General features: G+C 30.9%; 1 protein-coding gene across 1 annotated transcript; it reads right to left on the minus strand.

The window, feature by feature from the left end:
- Positions 1 to 1893: 1893 nt before the first annotated feature.
- Positions 1894 to 17524, minus strand: LOC148177716 (fatty acyl-CoA reductase wat-like). The gene is made up of 8 exons (XM_088033016.1): positions 17234 to 17524; positions 14186 to 14449; positions 9296 to 9544; positions 3119 to 3264; positions 2962 to 3071; positions 2600 to 2905; positions 2363 to 2543; positions 1894 to 2313 (listed from the first exon to the last, which is right to left on the minus strand). The coding sequence occupies exons 2-8, from the start codon at positions 14438 to 14440 to the stop codon at positions 1968 to 1970; spliced, it is 1593 nt and encodes a 530-aa protein (XP_087889142.1). The 5' UTR covers positions 14441 to 14449; positions 17234 to 17524; the 3' UTR covers positions 1894 to 1967.
- Between the last annotated feature and the right edge of the window lie 1452 nt (positions 17525 to 18976).

Here is an 18976-nt window from a genome sequence, read left to right on the forward strand (position 1 = left end):
TGCCAAGTCATAAATTTGTAGAGTTAAAAAGACAAATTTTGGAGATTCAATTTTTTTGAACTTTTTCCAATAAATAAATGACATATTTCTATTCAACGCGATGCATTGACTTTGTGGAAAGTCAGCCTTTGAAATTTGAAGAACTTCTTCAAAAATTTCGAAAAAGGTTTTTTTTATCTTTCTAATTTCGACCATTTTAGCACTAGTCCAATGAAATTTGGTAAAGCCGCTACCTAAGACCTGCTGAATAACTGTTTCAAATTACAAAAATTTTCAGTAAAAAGTACGAATTTTAGAAATTTTTATTAGAAAGAACCAAAGTATTCGAATATTTTTTATTAAAACGAATAATTTCGACACTCCTCAAGTTCAGCAATAAAATTTGGAGAGATCATCGCTTAGCGCTTACTTATAACTGTGTCAAGTCGTAAATTTGTAGAGTAAAAAAGACAAATTTTCGAATTTTTTTCTCCTTAAATGTACCAAAATTTTTGGATTTTTGAAATTTTTTGAAAATCTGTTGGAATTCGCAGATACATTTTAGAATTCACTGAAACACTAAAATTCTCTTAGGTCTGTGGGACTCCAAAAAGGTTTCTATGATTTTATGAAATTTTTCTTGGTCCTCTAAGATTTTTCCGGTTTTCTGGATTCGATGAGTGTTTCTAGGAATCTCTAGAATTCTTCAAAATTTTTGAGTTTTCTCAAAATTCTTCTCGTTTTTTGTGACATTTCTGTGATTCTATAGAATTTTTCAAGATTTCTTGCGATTTATCGAGCCGTAAGTTTTCTAGAATTCTTTCGATTCCCCAACACGAAACTGGCGGATTCTCTGCGACTTTTCAGGACGTTTCAGAATTCTATAAAATCTTTTAAATGACTTCTAGTCCGTTAAAATACAGAGTTTCCAGTTTATTTATTACTCTAAAACACGAAAGCAACATGCAACATTTAATTAAAAAAATACAAAATTGTTAAATTCTCACGTAAAATAAACTACTGAAACAAATCAAATCCAACAACCGGATCCGAACGAGTTTGCACACAATTTTTCCAGGAACATATCAAGACTCAAAGTAATGTGTGGTAAGCGTTCACTTTCAACGCCATTAAAAAAAATAATTTTTGCACTTTCCTGGAAAATCGCCGTGCGCGAAGTTATTATAAATTTCCCAACGAGAAACTGAGATTTTGTGCTTAATTCGTGACGTAATTTCCCACAACTTTCAGGTAGTTAATAAATGTTCAATTGATACAAATTTCCTACAAGATTTACAACGGGAAATTATTGAAACAAATTATATAATTAAAAAAATGTGTTTTTTACTACAGGAGTGGCACTCATTAATCATTTAAATTAAGTTCAAATAAATAAATATAAAATCTATAAATGTTTCGGGAGCGGTAATTTTAATTAATTATGCCCAAACTAGTTTTCTCAAATAGGGACAAGACAGTTAATTAAATTAATCGTTTAGTTTATTAGGCAAGTTTTTAAAGAGGAAGAACAATGTTGAAATGTTGTTATTTTAAAAATAAAAATAATTGTGTTTTATAAAAAAAATATTTTGATTTGTATCGAGATCGTATGCAACCAAGAATTCTAGAAAATTATTGAAACGGTTTCTGTTTTATAGTTCCTTTAGTTGACCACAGATGTCAGCATATTCGAATGAGTTTTCAAGAATTTTCTAATATTTTACCATGATCTTCCTAGGGAAAGATTTATTTTAATTTTTCAAAAACGTTTTTTTCAATTTTTCTGAATTTTTAAGGTCATCGATGTGGATATGTTGGCAGCACTGCCTTATTACACGATATGTCTAAAACAGGCACTGAAACGTCAAATTTGATTGGCAGGGCTACCAACCCACCCCAAATAAGCAATCCTCCTCAATAACAAATCGATTTATTGACATTATTACGCAACAAGTGTGCAAATATAAACAGTATCAAAATAAATAGTACTAAAATATACACCCGTACATCCAAGCCAAAATTTTATACGCCACAAACGCCAAAAACGTGAGAAGTGCATAGTGCATCGCCATCAATTTGTAGTACTTGATGGTTCCTTCCTTAAGAGTACTCATGGGGTCTTTAAGAAGGTACGTCCTAGCGCCACGGACGTACGTGTAAAAGTACACGTCCCAATTAAAATTTTCCATGCTGAATTCAAACAGCTCTTGGTCGCGTTTCTTGAGTTTACTCCATAAGCCTTGGGTGTTCTTGTTAGTGAAGAGCCATTCTCGACAACTGAAGTACCCGATGACGTCTGCGAATTTGTTGATTTTCTGGTAGCCTTTGACCAATCTGCAAGACAAAGTTTGAATGAAGAAGTACCGATATTGGTGGTACTTACAAAGGCTTCTTCCCTAGACAAATCGCAACGGAGTCCACCAAGTAAGCCGGAATTGTGTGTAGGAAGAAGACTGCAATCAAGTGTTGGAGTTTGTTAGACCGCAACGCGAAGAAGTAGTGCCAGATGATAAGAGGACTGGGTACTTGTCGAGCGTGGTCCTCCGCCAATTTCGTGTATTCATCTGAAATTCAAGCCTTAGAATTGTGTACAAGGTGGTACTGTCCAATGTCACCATACCCCATGTGATTTTCGCCTCCGGACTGCTAACATAATTGTAAATTGGTACTTCTTCCTCGAATCTCACATCCCGCGCGTAGGCTTCGTTCTGTTCTTTATTTTCGTTGATGGTTTTCATTGTGGCGATGTCCCAAGCTGTCGCCAACGCGCAATTGACTACGTAATCTGCGGGTACCATTTCGGCGATGTTTTCTTTTCTTCCGTGGAGACTCCTGAGGAGACCCACTGCGGCTCCGATGAGGACTCCAGTGGCGCCGTAGAGGTTGTCGATCCATCCAGCTACCGGTTCTTTGACTGATGCTATGACTAAAATTTTCGTTCTTTAGAATATGTATAGTTGGGGTGGTACGGTGGTACTGTACCTATAGAGGGACGAATGATGGCAACTGGGAGGCTTTTTCCTTCGGTTTTGATCACATCTTCGGCTATTGCTTTGGTGTAGACGTAGGTGTTCGGGTAGTCACCTAGAAGTCTAAAATTTTGACTTTAGAATGGGGGTGTGGTGGTGTTGATACTTACATTGGTGTTATTTTATCGAGTTTGTCGTCGTCTAAAGAGTCTAAGAGGGACAGGAGTTTGGCGCCGGTTATGGGGGGTGGGTAGAAGGTCTCGCAGATTTCTTTGCGGACGCAGTTTGAGAAGGCTGTCGACATGTAGACCATTGCCTAAAAATTATTTTTTTGTGAAAATTATTGGTACCACTTTTAAATGGAATTCTATAATTGGGTACAGAAAACAGAAGCCAATGAAACAAATCCGCAACTCGATGATTTAAATATTAGCCAATGAACGAACCGTTGCGACCGAATTGGTTGTTTAGGTGCGTTGTTTGTTATAAAAAACTACTTGATAAAGATATTGTCAGCCAATGACTAAATACTTTTTTGGATGATAATCCGATTTCAACCACATTCTCCATTTTGTTATGGACAATGGGCGGATCTTAAAATAATTAATTTTTAAAAATTTGACTTTTACTTAATTTTCTAAAATCTTTCTGGGATCCTTTTGGATTTTTTAGGATCTTCTGAGGTTCTACAACACGCTAGAAATCTCCATTTATTTTAGATTTTTTCGAGTTTCTACGATTTTATGAGTAAGTTTTTTTCAAGTTTTATGAAATTCGCTGAAATCTTCTGAATTTCATCCTGATTTTCTAAGACCCTCTCTAATTTATTTATCAAATTCATTTATTTTCTAAAAGTTAAAACACCAAAAATGTTGAATATTTTTATTGAAGGCTCTCATTTCGATCAATTTATCACTAGACCACTAAAATTTGGTGACCTGTACAATAGCTGTCCCAAATTACAAACATATTGAGTCAAAAATACGAATTTTAGAAATTTTCGTTTTTTGAACAAACCAAAAATTTCGATTTTTTTTTAATTAAAGCGTTTAATTTCGACAGTTTAAGCACCACAGCAGTAAAATTTGGAGAGGTCACCGCTTAGGGCTTACCTAGTTATGCCACATCATGAATTTTTAGATTTAAAAACGCAAATTTTGGAAATTTCCTCTTTGAGAGCGAACCAACAATTTTGAATATTTTGATAAAAATCCTGCAAGTTTGTTAGTTTAGTAGCAGAACGGTGAAATTTGGTGACGTCATTGCTTAACATTTGCTTACTAACTGTGGTAAGTTACACCATTTTCCAATCAAAAATACAATTTTTTGGAAATTTTCTTTTTTGAACACACTAAAAAAAGTCGAATATTTTTTAATTAAGCCTCTAATTTCGATCATTTTAGCACTAGACCAGTGAAATTTGGTAAAGTTACTGCTTAGCTTAAAGACAGTTTTTGTAACTTTTCTTTTTCCACACATACCAAAAATTTTGAAATCTTTTTATTCAAACCTCTAATTTTGTTAAATTTAACACTAGGTCAGTGAAATTTAGTAAAGCCACTGCTTAAAACTTACTCAATAACTGTCCCAGGTTACATAAATTTGGACAGAAAAATACAAATTTTGGAAATTTTACTTTTTTGAAAATACGAGTATACCAAAAATGTCGAATATTTTTTCTCAAAACTTCTAATTGCGGTAGTTTTAACAGTGGAACACTGAAATTTGGTGAAGTTACTACCTATGGCTTACTAACTGCGCCAAATTAACAATGTAGAATAAAAAACTCAAATTTTGGAAATTTTCTTTTTGTGAACACACCAAAAATGTCGGATATTTTTTATTAGGGCTTTTAATTACGTTCATTTTAGCACTAGACCAGTGAGATTTGGTGAAACCACTGCTTCGGACATATTCAATAGTTGCCTCTATTTACAAAAATTTTGAGTAAAAAATATAAATTTTGGAAATTTTTATTTTTTGAACGAACCAAAAATTTCGAATGTTTTTTTATTAAAACGTATAATTTTGACAGTTTTCGCACCACAGCCATAAAATTTGGACTTCTTTATTAGTTGTGTCAGACCTTAAATTTCTAGAGTTTAAAAACCCAATTTTGAAAATTTTCTTTTTTTAAAACGAACCAAAATTTTTAATAAAACCCTCTAAATTTGGTAGTTTTAGTAGCAGAACAGTGCTTTTTTTTAAAACGAACCAAAAATTTTGAATATTTTAATAAAACCCTCTAAATTTGGTAGTTTTAGTAGCAGAACAGTGCTTAACATTGCTTAAGACTTGCTTACTGACTGTGGCAAGTTAAAAAATTTTAGAGTCAAAAATACAAATTTTGGATTTTTTTTCGAACACCCCAAAAATTTTATTTTTAAAAATTTGTGTCTTTCTCTATTTCAATTTGCGATAATTGTTTAAAATTCTACCGATCTCTCGGTGATCCCTTTGGATTTTCCAGAATGTTCTAGGACTCGTTAGAAATCTTTGTTAGAAAATTCTTTAGATTATTTCGAGTTTATAGGATTTTCTTTTGGACTTTTTTTAAATTTGTTTGAGTTTTTTGGGATCTTCTAAAATTCTTCCGGATTCTCCATGACTCTCTAATTATCCAGGATATCATGGTTTTTTTTAGAATCCTCTGGAATTCCCAGTAAAATGGTTAAAACCTTTTGAAACGATTCTCAAAGTATCTTTTCATTGTCATTGTCTAATATTTGCAATTCTTCTTAGACAGCGATTAATGTTTCAACTCGAAATCTCCGCCACTTGTACTTCGAAGCAAATAATTGTAATTGACTCACACTTCCAAGGTAAATAATAAAGAAGTTACGATAGAACCTCAAGTACATCTGTACGTCATTATGTAATTTTAAATTCAGTGTGTGGATTTTTTCATTACCATTTTCTTAACGAGCAACTTTCTGCAGAATCATCCAGGTGTACTTAATTATACAGGGCGAAAGTATGACTTGCTGATCAATAAATCGAACTGCTTTCCGCACATTGTTCCCCAGTGTCCTTGCCCCCTTGTTACAATGAACGAAATTATGATAATTTCCCGTTTTATTACCAATCGCAGCGTAAATTATTATCAATACAAAGGAATTCCTGTCATTTCGTTTATATTATATACCGCGTGTTCCAAAAAAGTGCTGATAACCTCAACAACATCTTACAGTTACCTGTAATCTGTAATATGCAGACCAAGTTTCATTCGACTTTCACTTTTTTACCACTGTATAAATTTCATCTCCGTAAAAATGGCCTTGGATTAGATAATCGGGACGGCTTTTCTCGTTTTTAATTAGGCATACTTTCACTCGCTATAGCAAGTTATTAATGTAAAATTGTGCCAAACAAACGGAGATTGAAAGTATTGTTTGGAACACTACTGTTTGGGCGAGGTTTATCTGATATTTCCGCGATTATTAATTATATGGAAACTTTCGATGGTTCAATGAAGAAAGTGCATGAGGAAACAAACTTTGTGATTTTCCACACGCGCGAGAGAAAATCTAAGAATTTGAATGAGTTTATTAGCTATAAAATTTCTTTGTAGTTTTTGTGTATGAGTTATGTTTAGTGGTTTTAATGTTTTATGGGCAGTTTTAATGTTCGATTATGGATATTAGCTAATTTTCAATAGCAACGAACTTTTAGTTTGATACCATTAATTTTATGGGTGATAAAAGCTCGATTATGACCAATTAAATTCTTGCTAGGAGTCACAACATTGTAAAATTGTTAATTTTCTTGGAAATTGTTGCAATTCAAACGTAATTTTTTTTTTGAATTTTTAAATTTTTTTATCCTTTTCACTGCGCATTTTTTTTGGAAAATAACTTAACCTTATGACTATGATAATATTAAATTTTGAACATGGGCATAACTGCACTTCATTCAATAAAACGAAAATTTACAAAGCCTAATTTTTTGTTCACTATTTCTTGTTCTTAAATTTTGCACTTTGCCACAGTTATTGAACACTTTAGAAATAGTAGTCTGCCCAACACGAAAAAAAAATCTAAAATTTGTCTTTTATGTCCGAATTATTTAATTTGGCACAATTAATAACTATGTCGAGGCCAGTTTGCTTTCAAAATTTCACTGCCACAGAGCCAAAGTTACAAGAATTACAGATATTCATAAAAAAAGTTCGAAAATTTGCTTCACCACCGAATTGAAAAATTCTAAAATTCGTCTTTTATGCCAGAAATATTTCTAATTTGGCACATTCAATAATTATGCCGAGGACAGTTCGCTCCCAAAATTTCATTGCAATATAGCTAAAATTACAAAAATTACAATTTTTTATAAAACAAAGTTGAAAATTTTGCTTCACCTCAAACTGAAAATTTCTAATATTTGTCTTTTATGTCCAAACTATTTATAATTTAGTACACTCAATAATAGTATCCAGAGTAGTTTGCTCCCAAAATTTCATTGTCATAGAGTCAAAATTACCAGAATTACAAATTTTCATAAAAAAAATCGAAAGTTTGCTTCACCCTCATCTGAAAATTTCTAAAATTTGTCTTTTGTGCTCAAAATATTTGTAATTTGGCAGAATCAATAATTATATTAAGAACAGCTTGCCCCCACAATTTCATTCCCATAAAGCTACAATTATAAAAATTACAAATTTTCATAAATAAAAAGTTCAAAATTTTGTGTCACTCTCAAAGTGAATTTTTTTACAATTTGTCTTTTACCTCTAAACGATTTGTTATTTCTCACACTTATTAATAAAATCAAGGGCAATTCGCTCTCAAAATTTCGTTGCCCTACAGCTAAAAGTACAAAAATTGCAAATTTTCGAATAAAAAGTTCGTAATTTTGCTTCAATACCAAACTGAAATTTAAAATTTGTCTTTTGTGCCCAAAATAGTTGTAATTTGGCGCAATTAATAATTATATTAAGGTCAGCTTGCCCCCAAAATTTCATTGCCATAGAGCTAAAATTACAATAATTACAAATTTTCGTAAAAAAAGTTCAAAATTTTTTGTCACCCTGTGAAAATTTCTAAAATTCATCTTTTATGCCCGAAATTTTTGTAATTTGGCACAATTAATAATTATGTCGAGGCCAGTTTGCTTTAAAAATTTCATTGCCATAGAGCCAAAATACAAGAATTACTTGTTTTGATAAAAAAAATCGAGATTTTGATTCACCATCAAACTGAAACTTTCTAAAATTTGTCTTTTATGCCCGAAATATTTGTAATTTAGTACACTGAATAATAGTATCCAGAATAGTTTGCCCCCAAAATTTGATTGCCATAAAGCCAAAATTACAAAAATTACAAATTTTTATAAAAACAGTTCAAAATTTTGCTTCACCCTCAAAATGAAAATTCCTAAAATTCATCTTTTACGTCCGAAATATTTGTAATTTGGCACACTAAATAATTATGTCGAGGACAGTTCGCTCCCAAAACTTCGTTACTATAGAGCCAAAATGACAAAAATTACAAATTTTTGTAAAAAAAAGTTCAAAATTTTACTTCACTCTCAAAGTGAGTTTTATTAAAAGAACCTTCCAATTGGTTCTCTAAGACAGTTTTAAAAATTTTCACTGGAATTTTTGTATTCTCCCGAACTTTGCATACATAATTATGAGATTGCTATTTTAAAAAAGATTGAGACGGAATTAAACTTCCTTTCCAACGAATTACAATTTCAAAAGGTTTTAGACCTTTCGAATGCTCTAAAAGCGGATAAAAAGTCCTACACTTTGGAATTTGTGTGACGAAACCAATTTTTTTCAAAAAATCTGATCAAACTCCGCTCTAAATATAAATCTAATTAGATACAATACATTTTTCTCGTTTCTTATGAAGGAAACGTGTTCACCTCGCTCCCAATGGGCAAACCAGCCGGTTGCAATTTTCTTAGTTATATTCCACTGGAATCGTGGAAAATTCTATCAATATCGTCGCGAAAGTGTTCCAATTCTCACGCCTTCGCGTCGCAAAGAATGAAATAATTTTTGTTGGTTTATCTCGCTGGCTATTTAAAAAAAATTGAAAGAAAAAAACAACAAAATAAAAGAAGAGGAAGCATGTGAACGTCACTGCAAACAAAACAAATTCTTGTTTAAATTTATGGTAATTGTTCGAACATTACAAAGAATCTCAACACTACTCTAACCTTGTGGCTGAAGAAAACTAAATTACGAGATGATAGTCATCAATAAGTCAACAATTTTTTTTCTCGCGGTTATTTATAAAATCAAAAGAGAATTAATTATCTAACTAACGAAAATTTCCATTTGTTTGGAACTTGACTCCAATGAAACTCCGTAACCTTGACACCCAGAAGAACTGTTTTTTTACCTTTAAATTCTTCATCTGCTTGGCAATTTTGAGTAAGTCGCTGACGGCTCTAACGTTGATATTCGCAGCCATGCGAATTTTCTCGTCGAAACGGACCGTGGCGGCACAATGAAGGATGCAATTTGTTTCGCTGATTAATTTTTCAATGTCTTCTTGGCTGAGGCCCAGATTTGGTAGAGAGCAGTCGCCGTTGACCAGGATGACTTTGGTGTGGTAATGAGGGTGCTTGCGTTTTAGAGGTTCCATGCTCTGCAAAGAGATTTTTTAAAAAGGACGTTCTTCTCGTGGAAGTTTTCGCGAGGGTCAGCTACCAGACGGGTCAATGATAACCGGAAATTTTCACATTTATAAACAAGATGGAATGGAAAGTTTTGGATTAGTTTGTTAGTAAACACAATAAAGGGTTCAAAGTCATGGGCAAAAACCATCGGATAAATAAGTATCACAACGGCATCGGAGTTAATTGTGACAGTTTTTTTTTGTAATTAGATTAATTACAACTTGTCCCGTAATTAAACTGTTGGTCAGGTAATTATATACTTACGTCCAGGCTGAGTTTTAAATAATATGGTAAACTTCAATTGGACACGCAAGTGTTATTACTGTTATTAGCGTGCAAAAATTAGTTAAAGTCTTACATTTTTAGTGTTTTCCCAAATAAAATAAAAGGTACGGAATATAATAGCAAAATATGCTAATTTTTGGATTGTGCTTATAAAAAAATAATTCTAAAATTTGTGTTTCTTGTTCTAAAATTTTGTAAATTAGCACAATTTGTAACCGAATTGAAAGTAGTAACGACTCCAAATTTTAGTGTTTTTCCATAAAAATTAGCAAAGTTACGTCATTTAATGAAAAAAAAGTGTAAAGTTTTGGTCAGCCTCTAAATAAAAAAATTCTAAGATTCGTATTTTTTGTTCTAAAATTTCGTAATTTGGCACAGTTAGTAACCAAGCAGAGTATAGTAACGGCTCTAAATTTTAATGTGTTCCCATTTAAAATAAAAAAGTTACGAAATTTAATAAAAAAGTGCAAAATTTTGGTCACCCTCTAAAATAAAGATTTCTAAAATTCATAATTTTTGTTCTTAAATCTTATAATTTGGCAGAGTTTGTAACATCACTAAAAGTTGTAACGCCTCCAAATTTCAGGGTTTTCCCGTTAAGATCAGTAAAGTTACGAAATTTAATGCAAAAGTACATAATTTTGGTCTCCCTGTAAAACGAAAATTTCTAAAATTTGTAATTCTTGTTCAAAAATTTTGTAAATTGGCACAGTTTGTAACCGTATTGAAAGTGGTAACGCCTCCAAATTTTAGTGTTTTTCCATAAAAATTAGCAAAGTTACGTCATTTAATGAAAAAAAAGTGTAAAGTTTTGGTCAGCCTCTAAATAAAAAAATTCTAAGATTCGTATTTTTTGTTCTAAAATTTCGTAATTTGGCACAGTTAGTAACCAAGCAGAGTATAGTAACGGCTCTAAATTTTAATGTGTTCCCATTTAAAATAAAAAAGTTACGAAATTTAATAAAAAAGTGCAAAATTTTGGTCACCCTCTAAAATAAAGATTTCTAAAATTCATAATTTTTGTTCTTAAATCTTATAATTTGGCAGAGTTTGTAACAGCATTAAAAGTAGTAACGCCTCTAAATTTCAGGGTTTTCCCGTTAAGATCAGTAAAGTTACGAAATTTAATACAAAATACATAATTTTGGTCTCCCTTTAAAACGAAAACTTCTAAAATTCGTAATTATTCTAAAATTTTGTAATTCAGCACAGTTTGTAATCGTATTGAAAATAGTAACGCCTTTAAATTTTAGTGTATTCTCATTAAAATTAGCATAGTTATGGCATTTAAAGTAATATTTTAGTCAGCCTCTAAATTAAAAATTTCTAAGATTTGTAATTCTTGTTCAAAAATTTTGTAAATTGGCACAGTTTGTAACCGTTTTGAAAGTGGTAACGCCTCCAAATTTTAGTGTTTTTCCAGAAAAATTAGCAAAGTTACGTCATTTAATGAAAAAAAAGTGTAAAGTTTTGGTCAGCCTCTAAATAAAAAAATTCTAAGATTCGTATTTTTTGTTCTAAAATTTCGTAATTTGGCACAGTTAGTAACTAAGCAGAGTATAGTAATGGCTCTAAATTTTAATGTGTTCCCATTTAAAATAAAAAAGTTACGAAATTTAATAAAAAAGTGCAAAATTTTGGTCACCCTCTAAAATAAAGATTTCTAAAATTCATAATTTTTGTTCTTAAATCTTATAATTTGGCAGAGTTTGTAACATCATTAAAAGTAGTAACGCCTCCAAATTTCAGGGTTTTTCGGTTAAGATCAGTAAAGTTACGAAATTTAATACAAAATACATAATTTTGGTCTCCCTCTAAAACGAAAATTTCTAAAATTTGTAATTATTGTTCTAAAATTTTGGAATTCAGCACAGTTTGTAATCGTATTGAAAATAGTAACGGCTCTAAATTTTACTGTGTTTCCATATAAAATAAAAAAGTTACGAAATTTATTAAAAAAGTGCAAAATTTTGGTCACCCTCTAAGATAAAGATTTCTAAATTTCATAATTTTTGTTCTAAAATTTTATAATTTGGCAGAGTTTGTAACAGTATTAAAAGTAGTAACGCCTCCAAATTCCAGGGTTTTCCCGTTAAGATCAGTAAAGTTACGAAATTTAATGCAAAAGTACATAATTTTGGTCTCCCTCTAAAACGAAAATTTCTAAAATTTGTAATTATTGTTCTAAAATTTTGGAATTCAGCACAGTTTGTAATCGTATTGAAAATAGTAACGGCTCTAAATTTTACTGTGTTTCCATATAAAATAAAAAAGTTACGAAATTTATTAAAAAAGTGCAAAATTTTGGTCACCCTTTAAGATAAAGATTTCTAAATTTCATAATTTTTGTTCTAAAATTTTATAATTTGGCAGAGTTTGTAACAGTGTTAAAAGTAGTAACGCCTCTAAATTTCAGGGTTTTCCCGTTAAGATCAGTAAAGTTACGAAATTTAGTACAAAAGTACATAATTTTGGTCTCCCTTTAAAACGAAAACTTCTAAAATTCGTAATTATTCTAAAATTTTGTAATTCAACACAGTTTGTAATGGTATTGAAAATAGTAACGCCTTTAAATTTCAGTGTATTCTCATTAAAATTAGCATAGTTATGGCATTTAAAGTAATATTTTAGTCAGCCTCTAAATTAAAAATTTCTAAGATTTGTAATTCTTGTTCAAAAATTTTGTAATGTGGCACAGTTAGTAACCAAAGCTGATAAATAGTAACGCCTCTAAATTTCAATGTGTTTTGATTTAAACTAAAAAAGTTAAGCAAAATTTTGGTCACCCTTTAAAATGAAAATTTCTAAAATTGGTAATTATTGTTCTAAAATTTTGTAATTTAGCACAGTTAATAACCGTGTGAAAAATAGTAACGCCTTCAAATTTCAGTGTCTTTCCAATTTAAACTAGCAAAGTTATGAAATTTAAAAAAAAAACTGCAAAATTTTGGTAACTCTAAATTAAATTTTTTTAAAATTCGTATTGCTTGTTCTAAAATTTTGTAATTTGGTACAGTTAGTAACCGTATTCAAAGTAGTAACGCCTTCAAATTTCAGAGTTTTTCTATTCAAACTAGCAAAGTTACGGATTTGAATAATAAAATGCATAGTTTAAATTAAAAAATTCTAAAATTCTTATTTCTTGTTCTAAAATTTTGTAATTTGGCATAGTTATTAACCGAGCTGATATTTGTAATACCTCCAAATTTCAGGGGTTTTGCCATTCAAATTAGCAATCTTCCGGAGTTACCAAAAAGTGCACCAAAAAGTGCAAAGTTTTGAACAGCCCCTAAAATACAAATTTTTAAAATTCTAATTTCTTATTCTAAAATTTTGTAATTTAGCACAGTTAGTTGACGTGCCAAAACAAGTAGTGCCTCAAATTTTCGTTCATTTGTCGTTTAAATTAACAAAGTTACGAAATTTGATAAAAAATCGTTCTAAAAATAAAAATTTATAAAATTCGTATTTTTGTTCTAAAATTTTGTAATTTTCACAGTTAATTAGCTTGCCTTTTACAGACTTTAATTAGATTCACAAACATTGATTTATATTATTTGTGGTCTTTGCAGTTGGAAACTGCACAATAATCATTTTTTATTTGCTAGGTTATTATTATTAAATTTTTATTTCTGCTGATTTGTGCTTTACGTTGTTTTTGCACAGTTCATCCTTTTTAACATCCTACAATCTGTAAAATGATACTTTGTCAAACCCACTTGAATTCGGAAAATTTCCCTTGAAAAAAAGGTTGATCTCTGACGTGCAAAACATTTTTTCCCGTTTTTTTTTCACTTTTCAGACAAAAAATCGTGACGCAAATGGTGATAGTCAAATCTTTTATTTTATTGTTATAGGTACAGTATTGAGCGTAATTACAATTATTTCATTATAAAACCATGTAAAATTAGCTTTGTTGCGCATCATTTTGATTATGGCCACTAATGACGAGACATGTTGAACGTTAATCGCATATTACTAACAAACCATTAGTGAAATCCAAAATTGTTAAGAGATCAAAAAGATTTTTCATGAAATTCTGCACTTACTTATGTACACTTCTTATAATACTATTGCATTTATACGAGAATGAAATTTTTACGCGCAATGCAAAATCTGACCTTGGCGTCAAGTCCGTTATTATTTCTATTAATACAAAGTAAAGACATTACTAAATCATTCAATGATTTCTCCATAATTATACCGACGAGACTCATGGTCTCCACAGTAATGAATACAGACCGTCAAAAAAACTGAGCCGCACAACGAAAATTATCGTTCAAGTGACTTATATTTTACTTAAGTCACTAGTCAAATCTACTTACCGGTCCATCGAAGATTTCCTCAAACCTCGTCTGCACGTCCTTCCCCTTCTTCGGCCGTACCATCACATATATCCTCTTCAAATCAAAACAATCTCTCAGCAACTTTTCCAAGCACATTTTCCCCAGAAAACCCGTCGCCCCCGTTAAGAAAATCGTCGAATTTGAATAAAATCCGGCGATTTCACTCGGCTCCTCGTTGATGATCATATCGGCGGCGGTAATGTCGCCGCCTTCCCGTGTTGGGTTGTCGTACATCGTACGAGCCTGAAACAAGAAGTTGTTCAACATTCTACTGAACGAATTTTTCGAGGAATGGTTTGGTTTTGGGAATGCCCAATCATTTGATTGTATTCTAATTTGTAACGGAAATTTTTGTATTAATTGAACTGGGGTTCAGAGCGGATTTCGTATTAGTTTTTCCGGTTAGTTTTGCATTATTTATTGAGTTGGGTAATAATGGTAAAACAGCACATGTTTGTTGGTAAGAGTGTAAGTTCGAAATGCAGCATTCCGATGCAGTAATCGATCTCGTTTTCTCCTTTCTTTAATAATGTCGCTGTCTTAAATTAAGGTCACGGTGGCGCAAAAGCAAGTCATGTTGAAGAGCCCAAAATATGACCACTTGAATATTGACTATGCAAACGTGAATATTTGAAATTGTCTTGGATTCTATCGTCATTCACCACACAATGTTAAATATGCAATTGATAGTCCTCAAGTTACAAATGCCTTATTGTACTCAGTTATGTAAAACCTCAAATGACGTTAAGAGGTAATTTGCAGACAAAAGAACGTGGATATATGTATTGAATAATTTTGGGCAAAATGACGTAAAACCAATTCGTGATTTAACTTTCTAAAATCGTTTGTTAAATATCCACTTATTTAACTATTATCCAGGAACGTATTTATTGAAGATGACACGTGTTAACTGCCAGAAAATTTGCAACAGTTAATTGCCCATTAAATGTTTTAATTACCTGTAAATAAATAATAAATAGAATTTAATAGTCCATTGTCTTGAAAATAATGACAATAATAGTTGACATAGTAAGCCGAAACCAAAATTTTGTCAAAATTTACATTCAAAAAGAATTGGCTTCAAACTCGAGGGGCTATAAGTTTGTAAATTCTTTTTGAATCGTTTGAAAATAGCCACATTCAGAGTGCGATCTTTTGGCTTTAAGATGAGTTCTTACTCCTTAAAATTTATCTTTTGGCTTAGGAAATACAAAAAAAATTGCAAATTCCTCATTTTTTATTCGAAATTTGCCAATTTTTAACTTGAAAGTTATAATTTCGCAAACTGCATAAGGAATATATTGAAAGTAGCCACATCTAAAAAGTGATCTTTTAGCTTTAAAATGAGCTTTCATCCCTCTAAATTCAGCGTTAGGCTTTAAAAATCTAAAAAAAAAATGAAAATTTATAGTCTGAAATATTTATAGAATAATCTGAAATTAGCCACATTCAGAACGCAATATTTTTGGTTTAGGATGGGTTTTTACTTCCTAAAATTGAACGTTTGGCGTCGGAAATACAAGACAATTGTAAATCTGTCATTTTTTTACCCCAAATTTGTCAATTTTTAACTTGAATGACTAGAATTCCGTAAACTGTATATGAAATATTTTGAAAATAACCACATCTGGAGACTGATCTTTTAGCTTCAAAATGAGCTTTTATCCCTTAAAATTTAATATTTGGCTTCAGAAATACAAAACAATTGCAAATTTCTTATTATTTTTACTCAAAATTCGCCAATTTTTAATTTGACAGACTATAATTTCTTGTACACTTTAGATGGAGTATTTTGAAAATAGCTACACTTAGAAACTGATCTTTTAGCTTTAAGATGAGCCTTCATCCTGTCAAACTGAACGTTTGGCTTTGAAATTGCAAACAAAAATCTGCAAAATCGTCATTTTTTGACTCCAAATTGGACAATTTTTAGGCTATAATTTTGTTAACGATGGTTGGAATAGGTTGAAAATAACCACATCGAGATTGCAATTTTTTAGCTTTAAAATGAGCCTTCATCCCTGAAGATTGAACGTTTGGCTTCGAGAGTGCAAAGAAAAATTTGCAATTAGTCATTATTTTCTCGAAATTTGACATTATTAAATTCGAAAGGCAATAATTTAGATTAGATTTAGTTAGATTTTGAAGTTAAAACAAAACCCTAAAAATTCGTCAGTTTTTCAATCGGAATTTTTCTACATTAAATTCGAGGGACAATAATTTTGTAAACTATAGTTTTAATTGTTTGAAAATTTCTACATTTACAGAGCGATCTCTTTAGCCTTCACCCCTAAAATTGAACGGTTTTCTTCACAAACACAAAAAAAAATGCAAATTTGTAATTTTTTCCCTCGGAATTGGCCATATTTAAATTCTAAAGTTTATAATTTTATAAACAATAGCGAAAATTGTTTGAAAATAGATTTGATCTAATTGAAAAAAAGAGAAAAGTTGAAAAAATAAAAAAAAACGAAGAAAGTAATTGAATAATCTATCAAGAATTCCAAAGATTTAAACAATTGAAAAAAAAAATAAAATTATCATATCCTCATTTTCAAGCTTCAATAACCTTCCACTGAACCGTTAAATCTAACAGTTAATTGATAATTTAATTTCCAAGGCGATATCGTTTAAATTTTCCAGAACATGTATCTTATCTATTGGAAAAATTTTCTAAACTGCAGGCATTTAAATCACTCCCTTGTTTTCTTCGTTTAGTGACCAACAGATCATCGACTTATTAATCCTAAAATATGTTAATTAGAATTAGAACTGCGATTTGTTATTCCAGAAGAGTCAAAACCCTAAAAATTGACCACAACTCGTTTTTTGTTTTAATCTTTTAAAAATTCAAATTCTTCATAGAAATTCCAATTTTCTTACACAAACCTCATAACATTTGCATAACTTCACAACTATAAATAAAAACAATGAGAAAATTAAATTTCCAACTTAATCTTCGATGGCAATTTTGAAAATTCCGTACTAAAACTACTCGAAACTGGAAGAAATCTGTTGAGCACCTACCTTTAATTTTCCTTCTCTTTACAATTCACAAAGCGTGACCACCGCTGCACGTTCACTTTCCGACTTGTGCGTGTTCTCAGGTGTTGATGTTTATTAACTGACACAGCAACTTAACCCAAGAACCACATCAACGCAACTTTACCCCACTTCGCGTAATCAAAATCCTATTCATTAATGGTCGAATTTTCCCAACGATTCTTAGCCTTGACCGCTCATTTTTTCTTAATTTGATGCCATTGTTGTTGGATTCAATTATCGCACTTGAACTTGAAGGCAAACATTTTCGCGAACCAAATCACTGGTGATATTGATGTATATTGTTTTATAGTAGTTTACCTTTTTATGCAATGTGCTATAATTTCAAGGAGCGCCGAACAGGTTTCGTCTATTATTGTTATTGCAACAACACCTGCAGTTGTCATCTTTTGAACATAAAAAATGTGGGCCAGGTACTACTAGTTATAATTTGAACTTAGAAGTGTTTTATTTTGGGAATTTACCTTGCAAATTAGGTACAACACATTCACTTTCGACGGAAAATGACCGAAGGTAATCACAGTACATGAATATTATGACAGATGAAATTTATATGTTATGAACAAGGATTTACAACTTTGATCTTGAACCGAGGTCTGGAGGCAGTTTTTGAATTCGAAATGGTTGGTAACCCTGTGGTGACATTTTGGAGCTGTCAGGGTTCGTAATGTCAAAATTTCAAAGCAAGGCTACCAATAGATGAATTACGGCCAAATTTTTGTCGGTTGTCTTTTTTTATTCAAGAGTTTTTAATTTTGTCGCGGGCGTTGATGGCATTTCCTTTAAATAAAACAGTTGAATTTGGAAGAGGTACTTCCGTTTTGACTATTGACTGGTCGAAATTACAAAATTTTAAATTAATGGTTACGAATTTTTGAAACTTTTATTTTCAAAGCGAACAAAAAAATTTCAATGTCTACTATTAAATTCTATAATTTTCGTAATTTCATTGGTAAAACACTGGTAAAACAACGAAATTTGGAGGAGGTACTACTTCTAATCCGACTATTGACTGTACTAAATTACAAATTTTTAAATTAAGAGATACGACTTTTTGAAGTTGAACCAAAAATCTTGAATATTTTCTAATAAATTCCAATGTATTGGTACACCTATGAAATTTGGAGGAGGTACTACTTCCAGTTCGATTATTGACAGTACGAAATTACAAAATTTTTAATTATGATACACAAATTTTTGATTTTTTTTTTGAGAGCGAATCAAAAATCTCTAATGTTTCCTATTAAAATCCATAACTCTCGTAATTTTATTGGTAAATCTATAAAATATGGAGGAAGTACGACTATTAACTGTAGAAAATTACAAAATTTTAAATAAAGAGACACAAATGTTTGGATTTTTTTTTTTAGGCAAACCAAAAATCATCAATGTTAACTTCCATAACTCTCGGAATTTTATTTGTTAGTTAATGAAATTTGGATTAGGTACTACTTCCGGTCTGATAATTAACTGTACGAAATTACAAAATTTTACATTTAGAGACATCAATTTTTGTATTTTTTTTTTGAGGGCAAACCAAAAATCTTTAATATCTTCTATGAAATACCATAACTTTCGTAATTTTATCAATACAAAAATTAAACTTACAGGAGGTGCTACTTTCTAAACGACTATTAACTGTTCAAAATTACAAAATTTTACATAAGAGACATTAATTTTTATTTTTTTTTGAAGACGAACCAAAAA

The sequence above is a fragment of the Gnatocerus cornutus genome, chromosome 3 (assembly GCF_029298725.1).
Source record: "Gnatocerus cornutus isolate USDA-ARS CGAHR chromosome 3, icGnaCorn1.1, whole genome shotgun sequence".
Classification (NCBI taxonomy): Eukaryota; Metazoa; Arthropoda; class Insecta; order Coleoptera; family Tenebrionidae; genus Gnatocerus; species Gnatocerus cornutus.